This window comes from Etheostoma spectabile, chromosome 8 (genome assembly GCF_008692095.1).
Source record: "Etheostoma spectabile isolate EspeVRDwgs_2016 chromosome 8, UIUC_Espe_1.0, whole genome shotgun sequence".
NCBI classification, from domain to species: Eukaryota; Metazoa; Chordata; class Actinopteri; order Perciformes; family Percidae; genus Etheostoma; species Etheostoma spectabile.
In genome coordinates, this window is record NC_045740.1 from 3,633,675 (window position 1) to 3,649,412 (window position 15,738).

General features: G+C 39.5%; 1 protein-coding gene across 3 annotated transcripts in view; it reads right to left on the reverse strand.

Annotated features, from left to right (window-relative positions):
* Positions 1-3,028: 3,028 nt before the first annotated feature.
* The window catches only part of LOC116694354 (PDZ domain-containing RING finger protein 4), a 195,291-nt gene continuing 182,581 nt past the window's right edge, over positions 3,029-15,738 (reverse strand). For 2 of the 3 annotated variants that reach the window (XM_032524068.1, XM_032524070.1), the window contains 5 exons: positions 12,919-13,017; positions 10,683-10,745; positions 9,238-9,339; positions 8,306-8,434; positions 3,029-7,301 (listed from right to left, as the gene is read on the reverse strand). In XM_032524068.1, coding sequence (XP_032379959.1) covers positions 5,829-7,301; positions 8,306-8,434; positions 9,238-9,339; positions 10,683-10,745; positions 12,919-13,017 — 1,866 coding nt within the window. In that variant the 3' untranslated portion in view covers positions 3,029-5,828. The remainder of the gene's footprint in view (positions 7,302-8,305; positions 8,435-9,237; positions 9,340-10,682; positions 10,746-12,918; positions 13,018-15,738) is intronic. The other variant, XM_032524069.1, reaches the window with a different exon arrangement.

Here is a 15,738-nt window from a genome sequence, read left to right on the forward strand (position 1 = left end):
TTAGTTTCAGCATAACTGAAAGTGTTTAAAAGTGTTTGAGCTTTTCTGGACTACCAACCACAGTGGGCATAAGTGAATTTTTTTTTTTTTAAATTGCAAATGAGGCAACTTACTGTAGTGATTAACAACACCAATGCTTTCCATGTTTCGGAAGCCCACAATCTCCAAAGTTAATAGTACATTTAAAGAGAATATCTTAGAAAAATTCCACCGTTTGTGCGTTTTTATGGTGTTTAAGGATGTCTCCTTGTTTTCAAAAGTCTCTCTCAGTACGTTCATAGATGGTCTGTAGCTTCTAACTAAATCTGTGGTTCAAAGTTTAGCTTCCATATTATATCTGTTTTATTTTACGCTTCATGTTTGCTTATAGGAGTTGTGTTTAGTGTACTGATGAAAACCCAGTATTTCCTGAGTTTGCTGCTTCATAATAAAAGCAGTTAAATAACAAAATAACAGGTGACTTTTATTGTGAAGACTATATAGGAAATAAAACCATTCACAGCCGGGGGGAGTTTGTCAACTCAGTTCATCGACTTACAACAGACAACACTGTGGAGATAGGTCAGGCAATGTGATACATAAATAACATAAGGAGACAACATACTGTTATAACGTAAGAGCAGGAATGTCTGTACTACATATTGGTGAATTGAGGTGTTTTATGAAACTAAAAATAACTTTATTCAATAAAGTAATTTTTATTATATTAATTATACTGTATATATTATTTTTTCTCACTGTTGATTGGAAAAGGCAGCTGCCGATTGTATACCGGCGCAGCCGGGGATGAAAGAGCAGGCAGCACTAAAACAAAAACAGCAAAACATCACCAACAGTATAATAATAACATCCAAACACACAATTCACTCTCAGTGGTTTTTGTGACATGAGTAACACTTAGAATGAGTACATAGTCATCCTATAAGAATGTGGAAATGTGGACACATGGCTAGACTACCTCCAAATGTGGTCTGAGTGATTGGATCTCAGTGTGTCCTGAAAGCGTTTTCACCAGTACTTAAAGCTGTCCACTTGTGATCAGATCACTCAGATTCGTTTTTACTACCACCTCAAAACGGAGCCCTAGTTGGTTGGTCCGTCACTTTGGTCCAGATGGACATATCTCACCTATTGGATGGATTACCTTCCAATTTTGTAAAGAATTCCCATGCCTATAGAGACTTTGGGAAGAGGTGGAAGAGATCTATCAACAGAGACGCTATTGTCTTCTGCTTGATTAAGGCATTTAAATTCAGAACAGCTGGCTCAGCAGTATTCATATCACTAGCTTACACACTGGTACATCTGGCATGATAGGGCCAATTATCACAACAAAGCAGTTATGATATCAAAGATCAAAGCTGCCTTTAATTTCTGAAGTGACATCGAAAGACGCATGATCCGAGGCAATTACTAGTTTGTTACAAGCCTCTGAGATTAAATGGGAGAGAAGGCACTATAAAGTAGATTGCCCCATCACATGTCAAGTGGGTCTGTATGTCAATAAATATGGGCCTCCCTGGGTAAATAATGGTAGAGAATTTGTAGTTTCTGCTGTTCAGGGAATCCTAAAGGTTATCAGTAAACATTCATAACAGAGGCATTGGCTCTCTGTGTGTTTGTGAGTGGAGCGCTGAAGAGGAGACGAGCCACTGCTATCTGTTTGACATTTCTGTCATTACTGGTATTTGAACTGCTGGGTAGCTCTGACAAATGCCATGGCTGTCACAAGCTCAATTTTAATTACACCTGACTGGGTCTTTCAGGGGCTAAGGGATGAACTTAATTAGCTAGTGAGCACTCTGGCTGGTTCTGGCGTTGGTTGTTATAACTTGCACCGGTTTTTCTTCTATGGCTTTTCATTGGTATTTAAATGGTGTCCGTCTATACAGAGTGAGAGAGTTTACGAGTGAGGGGTGAGGAAAAAGGCTCGGGGGATGGCAGGATTCTAAACTTCAATACCAACTTGGATGTTAAGGTTTTGCTGTATAAATGGAGACGCTTTTAAGTACCACAGATTATTTTGGCATGGAGTAACACCTCAGAATCACCCTAAATGTGAGAACCCTGGCATTATGAAACAGTATTGCATGTAAATAGATGTCAGTAGGAAGTGCTTTCGATACAGAGGCTTAACAACAGCTTTGTAATGTAAGGAGTTGGATTTACAGGCCAATTTGAACACAATAAGTGTTTGGAAATACGAAAATATTAAAAGTATAACAAAAGAAAATAAATACTTGGCAATAAAAACATAGTTGCTTATATATGTAACTCATAATATCTGTAAGAACATTTTCTACTCAAAAGAAAACTATAATATCAAGAAGACTAATATTTTATCAGTTTCTTAAAATGGAACAAGTTTTCAGTTAAATGGAAACACAGAAGTACAGCACAGTCGTCAAGCAGTAGTGTATCTGCGACAATCCAATTTCAGCTATAGCACACTGACAATTTAAGATGATACAAAGACCACAGTGTCCCAGTAGCTCTCCCCTGCATTTGAAAAGGCCATAGCTATGATTAAGTAGTTGGTACAATTTAATGAACAGAAAGCCATCCGAGTGAAAGGTAATTTTAATTGAAATCTCCTTCTGTTTAATCACTTATCATATTCACAGACGGGAAAGAAAAAGCCACATCTAAGGAGATATCCGAGGTTAACGTGTGTTCAGTGAATAAGAAATTTGGTTTCACTTTATCAGACTGGTCTTTACCCCGGAGTGACTTGATGTAGTTTTTGTTGCCCTTTTAACTTTTCTGATATGACACTATTCCCTGACAATCTCCACATCGCTTCTTTATACATTGTCCCTCAGCATCATCACCAAAGACTAAAAGAAAAGCACAGTTTGTTGCTGTTGCTTCACTTTTACGGTGTTTACGTCAATCACTTACATGAAATTCCGATTTTAAACACATTTGACTAAGAAACAATTGAGAAAAATAACAAAGGTAGTGTGCTTGGTAGCAGCAGTTTTAGCTTCTTCCATAAATGTCTGAATAAAAAAAACATGATCCAGTGTGATACCAAAAAAACAATAATTTATTTTCATTTCTTTTGCAAAGATCACCATTATCACACATTTTACCTGGCTACAAATGTGCCAACTACGCATTACTTGAAATTAGACCATTGACATTGACTCAAAACAAATACAGGGATCGGTTTAAAATTTCCAATTTACAATATTTCAGTTAAAAATGAGGCATTTGGAATGAGTATACTGTACATGTAACTGGATTATAAAGTCTGTTGATAAATGGCAACCTATTCATTTCACCAGTGTAGGGTTTCAATGATCTAATATGCTGTGTTCTGAGTCCTGCTCAGTGGCAATCATCCTAACACGTTTAATGCGACCGCAAAACATTTTCCAGTTACAATAAACTCAAATTATACTATGCATAAATAAGGATGAATAATACCTCTCTGTTGCCACACAAATGTACAGACTCCAATTCCAATGAAGTTGGGCCAGTGTGTAAAATGTAAATAAAAATGGAAAACAATGATTTGCAATTCTTTTCAACCTATATTTAATTGAATAACCCCAAAAAGACAAGATATTTAATGTTCAAACTGATAAAATTTTTTTTGTTGTTGCAAATATTCACTAATTTAGACTTTGATGCCTGCAACACGTTCCGAAAAAGCTGAGTCAAGGGCAACAAAAGACTGAGAAAGTTGAGGAATGCTCAAAAAACACCTGTTTTGAACATTCCACAGGTGAACAAGTTAATTGAAAACAGGTGAGTGTCAGGATTAGTTATAAAAGGAACATCCCAAAAAGGCTCAGTTGTTCACTACCAAAGATGGGGCAAACAACTGCGTAAGCAAATAGTCCAACAGTTTAAGACCGTTTTGGGATTTCATGATCTAGAGTCCATAATATCATCAAGAGATTCAAAGACTGGATAAATCTCTGCACATGAGCGGCAAGGTCAAAAAAACAACATTAAAAGCCTGTGACCATTGATCTCTGCATTAAAAACTCACATCATTATGTAAAGCATATTACCACGTGGGTTCAGGAACACTTCAGGTTGAGTCAGTTAACACAGTTGGTCACTACATCTACAAATTCAAGTTGAAACTCTACCATGCGGAAAGGTACATAAAGGTTTGGGAGCAAAATACGCTGCCATCCAAGCAAAATCTTTTTCAGGGATGTACCTGCTAATTTCCGCAAGACAATGCTAAGCCACATTCTGCAAGTGTTACAACAGCGTGGCTTCGTAGTAAAAGAGTGCGGGTACTAGACTATAGTCTCCCATGAAAATGTTATTAGTGTTGTCAGTCCCCAAACGCTTATTTAGTGTTGTTAAAAGAAATGGTGATGTAACACAGTGGTAAACATGCCCGTCTCAGCTTTTTTGGAACATGTTGCAGGCAACAAATTCAAAATTAGTGAATGTTTGAAAAAAAACAATAAAGTGTATCTGTTTGAACCTTAAAGATATTGTTTTTGTCGTGTATTCTATTAAATATAGGTTGAAAAGTATTTGCAAATCATTATATTCTGTTTTTATTGGAATTGGGATTTGGATCATTGATTCAGTCTTTGCTGTTAAGGCTATGCTGAGTAAAGGTGTATGATGATGTTGTAAAAATATGTGAAAAGTATGTAAAAGCTATGAGCAGGTCCATCTGTTGTTGAATATGTAGAATAAAAACCTCAAAATATGAAAGAAAAATAAAACTCAATAGAAAATAAATGTTATCAAAAGATGAAAACCTTACAAACAAAGCTGCAGCACTGCAAATGAGTCTGAATATTTTGGACTCTTAGGATGTTTGTTTCCTTAATGCGAAAAAAAAATTCATAAGTACAATATATATAGTACATAAATCCTGTGTCCACAAAGTTGTTTTTCAATTGACCAGTGTAGCAGCTTATATTATTGTATTTCACTGTAACATGAGGTATTGAACTTTTAAAAGAGGCTTTTATAAAATTGCGGATAATAAAAATGACATTAGCAAAAGTTATGATTTGTTGCCGTGTAACTTTTGCTCATATTAACAATTTACAATGTTTTAGAGATCTAAAACGTCATAGAGATAGGGCAGTTTGCAGTGAAACACATTCTTGCCGTAGTTCTGCTCAACCATTATTAGGAGCAAGTTATACAGTACTATGATAGTAATGTAAGATAAGTTCCTATTTAAAGCAAAGAATTTATTTGATCTCAACTCTTTTTTCAAGCTATCATCTTTTAAAGCTGAAATTTGTACCTTACTTTAACCTTTATCATAATATCCTGATGTGTGTGGTGGACTTTGTGACTTCATGTTCATGTCTAAGCACCAATAGTCTGAAACATCATTTCAACTACCTGTCAACAACACTGAGTGAGTTATATATTTCAGCTTTAAAGGATAAGTAGACATGTTAATGAAAAAGCATAAAAAGGAAGTGAAAACTGGAAACCCACTGATTCACTGTGTGTTGGAATTGTATACAAATTACACAACTGAAAACACTTAACTTTTCTTAAACTGCTCATACAACCATTTTGAGTTTAATGGTTGCAACATAAATATGAAAATAGAATTGAAAAGATAAAAATGTTTAGAGCGAAGTAATAAAATAATTATATAGTCATAATTTCATAGAAAAATGTTTGTCCCGCAGAGTGATGTGAAAAACAATACTGAAAAGCATGAAGAAAGTCGCATGGCACCACTGATAAATTCTTTACAAAATGCTTTTTGGGTTATAAAGTGTGAAAAATATTCCTATTGTCCTCATAAAAATGCCACATTTAACGAGGCAAGTATATTATACCGCATGGGGTAGAATGTGTGTGTGTTTTTTCTTTTATACAGTAGTGACTGATAGGAAGGCATTGTGCACCTTGGCTCCCTCAGGGGCCTTGGTACCATGAGTCATCAGTTCCTGAATGGTCATCCAGTTGTCCAGGATCTTCTTGTTGCGTTTCTTCATCATCTTCTTCTGGCTGAGCTCTATAATGCTGACTTCCTTGCGACCCTCGCTGCTGCTCTGAGGGTTCTCCTTCAAGCTTTCCAGCCGACTACGCTGCATGAACTCTCGTCTTTTCCTCTGTTCTTTTGCTCTGACCAGGTGCTGCTTTCGTTCCTCTTTACTCCAGTACTTCCCCATCTTCATTTCACTCATTGCATCATCATCAGTGGTCATTCCCCCACTACGCTCCTCTTTAATCTTTAGGGCTCGCTCCCTCAGGATCTTGTCTCTCACAGGCCTCTTGGTGATGTAGCGCGTGCCGTCACTGCGGATCTTGACCTTCCACTCCATCTTGGGCTCATTATTGGGCCTCTGAGGCTCTTTGCAGACACTGAGCAGGCTGAGCTGGCTCTGAGCGTACTCCACAGCTGAGCGCTGCTGGATGAGCTGCATGTAGCTCTGGTAGTGGCGGGCATGTGATGGGATGTTGACCTGCCTCTGCTGGGAACTGTGGGATGGAGAGAAGTAAGGGATATGGGAAGCAAATGGCTTTAACTTGCCCCTGCTCTCCTCCTCAGCCTGAGATGCCTGGTTCGACTCAGAAGGATTGCTGTTGTCATGGCTGCTGCTTTCCCCTGGGGCTGAAGCAAGGCATGCTGGGATGGGGCTTGGGCTAAGAGAAGGCCCAGTGGCAAGGCTGCTGCGGAGGTTCCTCTGGTTGGTGAGACTAACCATCCTCTGGAGTGAGTGCTCCGGCGAGCGGTCCATTGCCAAAGGAGTGCTTCGTGAACTCTCCGCCGTGTTATAGGCACTGGAGCTGTCCTTGTCTGATTTCTCCAGCCTCTCATTAATTTCAGCCAGCTTACCCCTTGAGGGGTCACTTCGATGGAAGCTTTGGTCTTTGGTTGAGGGTGCAGAGTGGCCTGTGGAGGGAGACTGCTGGCCCTTACGGAGGTTATGGGCCTGCATAATGTTCTGACATTCTAGTTCGATGCTGCGCAGTTCCTCATTGAGCATACGTAGCTCATGCTGTACGCCGCCCTGCTCTCCCATGTTGCACTCAATGGTGCTGCGGCGGCTGTAGAACAAATCGTACTCACCGCTGTTACGTATCTGACACTTCAGCTCCAAGAGCTGCTGGAAACGATCGCCATCCATCTCATCATCGTCCTCATCCTCTTTGTCTTCCAGCCGCATGGAGCCGGTGGCAAGGTGTGTGTCCTGATTTTCTCTCAGGCACTGGGACAAGCGTCTCTGTATGTGTGCCAGGACATTATGCTCTGAGCACTCCATTCTGTCTTTTATACTCAGTACGCTATCTTTATGATAAGGGAGTGTGGAGCAGGTGGGCTCGTCGTCTTCTGCTCTCTGAAAACAATAAGATGACAAGACCAGCCTGAAATAATTTGAAAATAATCATAGATCTCTGGCAATTGCATTATGGTACACTTCTTTATTTTAAGGAGCTACATAAGGATGCATTTTTAGTATTATATTAATCTATGGCACTTACTAGAAACTGTATGTGTGTGTTTGTAAGCCTGTTTTGATTTTTAGTGTGTGTAAGTATGTTTTCAAGTTATTTGCAAGTAAGCTTGGAAATACTGGATGTTTTAAGTGATTACAAAATGGTACAGTGGTGTTTTCTCATATTTCTTCCTATTTTACCTTCCTTTTTATGGAATAAGGACAGAAAACAACAAAAAGTCACCAGAACTACAGAATTTAAGCGTTCAAGAAGTTCAACCCTATTCTGCATTCTCCTGAAGGATTACATTCGCTGTTGTGCATAACTCTGTTATACAGCTCTGTTACTTGAGGGATTGTTTCCCCTCTGCCATGTCTTTGAAGTTCCACTTATATGAATTGTTTTAGCTTGCTTTTCTCCCAACAAAACAGAATTCTAAATTATGATTACTAATGTTTGGAATTTAAATGGTTCAACGGTCCCCTTCCATAAATATTCATAATTATTATTTTATATTTAAATTTCAAAGGGCAAAGCTAGTTTCCACTGTTTTACAAAGAAAGTCAATGACAAGTTTGATCTCTGCCACCAGCTAGATCTGTAGTGATTTTGAGCAACAGGTTAATATTGACTGTGAATAATGACCTAACACAGTAAAAGAAATTATTGGTCAGTCTGATGGTATATAATGTTCATAAGATATTACGGCCTGTCAATCAGGGGGAAGGTTACCTTACCTTCACTCTATTGCTTTGTGACCCACTTTTTTTTTAGGCCTTTATTATTGTTGAACAAAGCAATTACAAAGAAACAGGCTTTCCAGAGTTTCTTAAACCCAGAAAACAAAGCTTTGTTTTTGTCTTGCTAAATAAGTTACACAAAGCATGTTTTGCTGCTGTCTGACCTGCTCATTCTCCTGCTCTTCCTGTAAGGCAGCCAATTCCATCTCCTCTCTCTGCTGCTCCTCCAACATTTCCATCTTCAGCTGCTCCAGGAACTCACTGTGCTCATCATCCAGCCAGGCCTCCTCCAGCTAAGGGTGAATCAAAGAAAGCATATGGAGAGAGAGAGAGAGAGAGAGAGAGAGAGAGAGAGAAAGAAAGAGGCAAGTGTTATTTGTAAAGGCTTAAAGCTTGTGGCGACACAGTGTCTCAAAAACAAATAGTTGGGTGTTTCAAATGGGATTTTCAAAAAGTAAAAAATAAATCAAAAAACACCAGGAATTGTTTTGAAATGAGATACCGCAAGCATCAATATGATGTTGTGTTTGACTGATATGCAGTTAACCTTTTTATCAACCAACAAACGGCCACCTCTCATCTTTAAAACATGCATTCTAATCTTAAAATCAAGCCAATACAATGTAATGGACATAATACTGCCACCTTTGACCAATTTGCTTTACATCATCCATCATTTGTTTGTCTACTTGATGTGAACCAAATGGGATCCATATCTGAAGACTTCAGATTTACTACTGAGAGACACATTTAATTACAAAGAGTCTACTATTGCTACTGGCTCATCTGCACTGCGGCAGAGTCCTTTTACTTATTCGCCATCGGCCTTGGGCCTGAACTCACTCCACATTAGCATGTCATTAGCTTTTATGGCTTACCGTTGGAAGTCAATTACTGTGGCGCTACATAAAAATAAAACATGATGAGGTGTCTCAGTGGTGGCTTCTACTCTGAGTGGTTGTGACGGTGGGGAGGGTTGGCTAACCCAGACTGCTAAGGTTTACTCTGGGCAAATATAATGTAAATGACAAACCAAAAGTCGGTGGTTGAAATATACAGTACATCAGTGTGAGGGAACTGTGAAGTAAATTCTAACCTGCATCTCAGGTCTGGCAACCAGCAGTACGATGTTCCTACTCTCGTCATTGGAGAGTGCAGCCATTGCTTCCTCTCTGTCTTGTACATCTTGGCCATTAATCTAAATGACATGCAAACATGATTAGAACACTCACTATTAAGTCAGACACACAAAATCATGTATTCTGTACACAACAGAAAACATTTAAAAACAGGCACATGGACAGTGAGGCCAACTTCATTCTCTCAAATACAAAAGCCTTTAATGTACCACAATGAATGTGCCACTGCACAATAATGCCTTATTTTCCTGGGGAAATTGTAAACAGTATGATGCTCTCTAAAATGAAGCAGGACCCAGCAGTGATTATGAATGGGACAGTGGCCGTGGGCCGACCGAGCTATTGTGTTCACCAAAGTATCCGGCAGAGCACATGCATCTAGCCATACAATTAACTGGCCACTGACAGGGGGCGTCCATCTTTTTGCAGGCAGAGTAATGGGCCTGTCACTTGTGGATAATAGTGCCAGAGTACTGGTCTGCCTCACAAACACACATACACACGCATACTCCTGGCTCAAATCAGTCACACATGGTAGACACCGGCAGACAAATAGAAGCAAACACTTCTTATGCATCCGCCCCATGTATCAAATAATCACCAGAATCATTAAAATAGGTAATCGTCTATTTGTGGTATCAAAGGTGACTTATTCCAGTAGACTACGTTCAATTGCTAATCTGCAGCTAAAGCTACACTATCAATATTTTTTATATATACAATTGATCAAATAATGTGTATCTTTTACATTCCTCAGGAGTTGGTGACCAAAACAGAATTTAAAATAGAGTAAATTAAACTTATATTAAACTTATCATAATCAGGTGGCTAAACGCACAGCTCCAAGTAAAGGAAATGTTGTTCTGTCTGCTGAATATTAAGTAGGCAATTGTTTGCCATAAGAATTTAATAAGGTTATAATATACACTACACATTACAATTAGAGGCTATTAATTGTCCAAACATAAACAATAATTACCCACGGAGGCAACGCTAAACTGTACAGCCCTCAACCCTAACAACTGCTGCTTGTTGGTAGCAGAATACCTCTCAGAATACTTCTCAGGCCTGAAGATGAAGCTAGGGGCTAATAACAGTCATAGCCTCTCAGCTTTCCCACAGAAGGCAGTGAGCTGCAGCACAGCACCATCCTGAACCAAAACTCTTAAAAAAAAAACGTTGGTGCTGAGTCGGTAACTAAAACAGCCAAGGGGGCATTTCTCCCCCCTCTAATAGTCACAGCGGGGGCGAGTTCCCCCTTTAATGTGCTGGCATTAAAAATGAATGGGCTCTCATGCTGGGAGACAGTGGTTGAGTGTAACAAAATAAAAGCGTGTTTTTAGGTTGAATCTAATGAGAGCTGGTGTAGAGGGGGACAATAGGACAGAATGTCCTACTGTACCTGTAAAATGCGATCCCCCTCTCTGATGCGGCCATCTCTGGCAGCGATGCTGTTTGGACTGATCTGTGGAGATAGAGGGAACAAAATAATGCCCCTAAAACACTTGCATACCTCATTAAAGAGAATCCAAAAGTGCCTGAAAATATTTTAACCCATTATGAAGACATCACCCAGCTAGACTAGTCTAGACTGTTAATAATGTGAGAAACATACAATAGGTGTGTTGTCATGGGAAGACTTTGGTCAATCTGCAAAGGCGTATTAACCCTTAGCATCACCTTCATCATTTAAGTCCTCAATTGTACCCGCCTCAGTTGCTATATTGTGGCATGTTTCTATAGACAAGCCTGGATACAGCATTTGCAGCCTGTAACTCAGCCTCAGTGCATGATGTCCTTGCTCCTCCTGTAACTAATGCCAGTGAACAAGGGGGCAGGGCAATCTTTCATCGGCCAATCAATCGGTGTCCGGGCCATTCATTTCAATTTCTTCTAACAGGCGAGATTTCTGGAGATGGTGAGGTGCTTTGGCACTCCATCTTCATGATAGTCCACTCCTACACAGAGGAACACTCATTGAACTGGGAGGAACGGAAGGTCACCAGAAAGGAATGGAGGGTACAGAGGAAACTGAAGGTAATCTTTCTGCAGCTATGGGGAGACCTAACCCCTGAGTAATCTGCAAACTGGAAACTGAAATATAGGAACATTTTGGAATAATTTGTTGTTGAAGATATCACTGTGAATGGCTGGGGTTACATTTTTGCCACACAGCAAGAAGGTTTTGGGTTTGACTTTCTGACTGTAGTTGAACAGTCTCTCAAAAGATGTGAGAAAACTGATCTAGAGGAAACATAAACAAAGACGGTGAAGATGGACTGAAAAGTCCCAATTTTACAAATTCTCTGTTAGTGTGTATGATTGTCAGTAGACTGGTGACCTCCCCAGGATGGATTCTGCCTTTTTGTCCTATGCAGGCCCCCTGCACCCCTGAATAGAATTAAACAGGTATAGAAAATTAATGGACTTAACAGAATGGACTTTTAAATTGTTTAACCACTGTACTGCGAGACACAATAGAAACAAAGAAAAAAAACTAAACTAACAACACAGTAAAGACAACATGGCCATTCATCAGTTGCTACAAAGTTGGGAAATTAAGCTGGTTTTAAAATGACCTTGCATTGCTCTTAACTCCATGTTTGATGTGCTCTCGCTACTTTTGCAAGACCAGAGTAACACCTCCTGTAACACATCCTGTATACAGTGACATTCAGCCACCTCATCTTAATGCAGCACACACCTTTAAGCTCTACTTTTTTTTCCAAAATGAACACTTAAGGATGCTGCCAAGAGCCACGAATGCAGTGATTTATATTCTGCTCAACTCTCAAAGCAAACATCGTGCAGGGTCCAAGTCAACTTCAAAACGATTCGGAGAGAAAGTTGAGCAGAATGGAGAACAGTATTTTTTATGCTTCCAAGTGGGAGATAAGGGATGCAAGAGTCCTTTTGCTGTATCTCACAGCTTGATTATTGGTGTCAGCTGTCTGGAAAGGACTGGATAAATAACTGTCTTGGTCATTTCATTTTCATGTTGGTAACTGACATTGTAGTCATGCAGTAAGAACATTGCCAAATTGTCCAAACACGTAATTTGTGGTTAATGAAAGAGTTCAAGTTTAATGTACCCAATAGAGAACCTGCTTTGTTCACATGAATATCAAAGTAAATCATACATTGGAAGATGAATATTAAATGATTTAGTCATGAAAATTTAGCATTCTCAGTTGTTTTAGGCATTTTACTGAGGCACTAATCTAGCCATGACAATTGTTGGTTTCTACAACGGTGTATGATATGTAAATTTGAGACTTCAAAGAACTGAAATATAAAGAACTCTGTAGAATACGCATATACTATACCTTTGTCCCAAGAGTATTATTTTTTTACAGCTAGCAGTCCTAAATGTGGTGGTTGGCCTAAAGAAAATGCTAGCAGGAGGTAGATTAATTTATGTTGCATGTTTTGTTTTTTTTGCAGTGTCTCCAGGAGCAAAGCAGAGCAGGGAAAGCTAAACGAGCAATTATTATATGTTTAGAGAGTTCTCCAATAAAAAACTTAGTATGGAGTTCTTCCTCATGGCAAACTAAGTTGAGAGATGCATGAAGAAAATGAATCCCTTTCAATACAAGTTATCCAAGACTATCATCTTGAAGGGGAAGTTATTTACTCACCTCACTGACATAGATGGCAACATCTTCCTCTTCATCTGTTCTGTAGCACAGAGTTAGCCCCAACTTCTCTTGGCTGTTGAGTCGACACAATTCCACTTCCTATGTAGATCCGGAATAAAATGTAGAAAATGTGAAAAAAAAAAACTAAGTCATGAGTGCTGGGCACAGCATTGCTTTGTGCTCAATGTTGTGGTCTGCTTTGTCATAAGAATGACAATGCTGATGTTAACTAGTTGGAAAGTTTAATGATTTGTTTTTATGAATGTCTGTACCAATTTCAAAGCAATCCATCCTTATAATTTTTTAGATATTTTAGTCTGGACTAAATTGGTGCACCGACAGATGGACATTGCATTCCCTGGAGCAAAACCTAGTTGGACATTCAAGGATATAGGAGGACACTAAAATTTTTTTTTTTTACCTTAAAAACAGTATTTTACCACAAGGTTTATTTAGTTGCTGTTCTGGAGTTCTTGATCATACAATCTTCATTCAGAGATAGAACTTGCAAAATAAGTTGCTATGAAATTGTTGGCTAAAATTCAGCTTTTTAACACTTCACGCCATTGTGACAGATAAATCCATTAAGTGCTCAGAACAATAAATGAACTAGAGTTCAATGACGACAACACAATTTTCATCTACCAAGGAAGATTGAGTGATATGACTGAAAGCTCCACAATAGCTACTATATCAACCTTGTGGTGATATTGTTTTGCCGACATAGAGTACGAAACTGAAACGGATTTGAGACTCAAAATGCATTTGCATACACTTAGCTTAAAACTCAAACTTGATGCACAACAATATCTACACAAAGACAAAATTCTTCACTATAGATCAAAATGTTTTTCAAGTTTCAGCACAAAAATTGACTTGTTTTTGAGATGCTTATTGAGTGTGGATTGCCAACTCTCATCTAAGGTTTTTGAGTCTGAAAGTGTTTGATCATGAAAGACCTTCCCAGCTCCCAGAGTTTGATCGGTGGTGCTTTGATAAACGCCAGAGGACCTCAAGTGTTTTTCTTTCAAGCTTTTGCCAAGTTGTCTAATGTTAGACTATAAATAAACTTTAATTATGCTAATGCTACGAGATATACATATTTGGAGCACTACAATATTTCTCATCTTCCCTTGGGGAGAGATCAACAAACTATTGACTTACAAATCTGTGGTCGTCAAATTTCCCACAAGCTTCTTGGAACACAGCAAAGTACCCTGGCGTCAACATCAATTCTTCATTTAAGTTCATAAATACAAACAAACGGAAAGTGAGATTTGTTTAACCGCAACTAGAATCTAAGTGGCAGCCCCCCTTCATCTAATATTTAAAGAATGTTGTCAATATGAAACCAAACAACTTCCAATTTCTTCCAAGCTTGCAGACAGGTAATGCACATAAACCACTTTGCACTCTCGGTTTCCCACAACAAAAGTGCAGCCAAACCGCAAACATAACAGGCCTTTGCTTCATCTCTAAATGCTGAAACATATCAAGGGTGTTGGGGGGAATCAAGTGTGAAATGGCCTCTCCTCCCAAAGTCTTCATTAGAGCAGAAACACACCAACTCTCAGCAGCAGGAGCGAGGTGGTTGAGTGGAGAGGGGGATAGAGGCGGTGGTGAGGGCTCTGGTGGGGCTCACAGGGGCCTCACACAAACAGAGAGATTCATTTCCTCTGTGACAAGTGTGGGTTGGCTGGTTCCACGTGTCAGGGCTTTGGGAATAGGGCGAGGGGAGGGTGAAGTCTGACCATGGTGAGATGAGATGAGGGGAAGATGGGGAAAAGGCCAATACCACTGCCAGAGAGTCGCCACCTGCTGCCTCTGGCTACCCCTCCTAAGCTGTTATGGACCCCCCCCCCCCCCCCCACACACACACACACACTCAAACACACACACACACACACACACACACACACACACACACACACACACACACTTCCTCACACACACAAACCCATCTTTAGGCCTTTCCTTTTGCTGTCCCCTGTCACTTATGTTTTTCTTACACCTCTCTACCTCTGCTTTTCTTACACATTGACGGATCAGTGAGGTGTGTTTTTGGACCAGGGCTACACACACTTCCATACACAATCATACACAAAAACGGCTTCCTGCATCCCTGTACAATACCTATACTTACACAAGTGTATTCAGCAAAGTGCACACATTCGCACAGACACAGACAGAAAAAGAGCTGAAGAAAAACGACATCATCCGAGCTTTGTCGTTTTATCTTTCTCGACAGCCTTCACCTGATGGGGAGCTCAGATCTTTAATTGACTGTCTCAGAAGCCATGACTTCAAATCCCGGCTGATATGTTAAGAATAAGAGGGAAAAGGTTTTGATGCAGACTACCTATACAAAAATAAGCCATTAGCTATATTAAACATATTATTAATGAGCAACCACCATTATTGTTGATGTAGAGATTATTAAAGCAGCACATCTGATGCAACAGAGCAGTCATGGAGGTAATGGGAGCTACGAAGACAGCTCACATCTTGCATGCTAATATGATGTGAGAAGACATGGGATATCTGTGGGAAATATTGAAATCACAAGCAATGTATCTGAGCCCTCTGTCTAAAAATAATCCACAAAAATTAATTGCTGAGACTGAGGCAAAACAGACGTGTGAGCAGATACTACATCATCCCTACGTGGCTCTGTGGAACAAGTTACTTCTGACTAATTAACGGTAAGATATAGTGCAGGATACCTGTGGCTAAATGATCAGAGGAAATAGATTTCTTCAATTACTGCATGTTGGCTGGAAACATTAACCCTGTGTGTGTGTGTGTGTGTGTGTGTGTGTG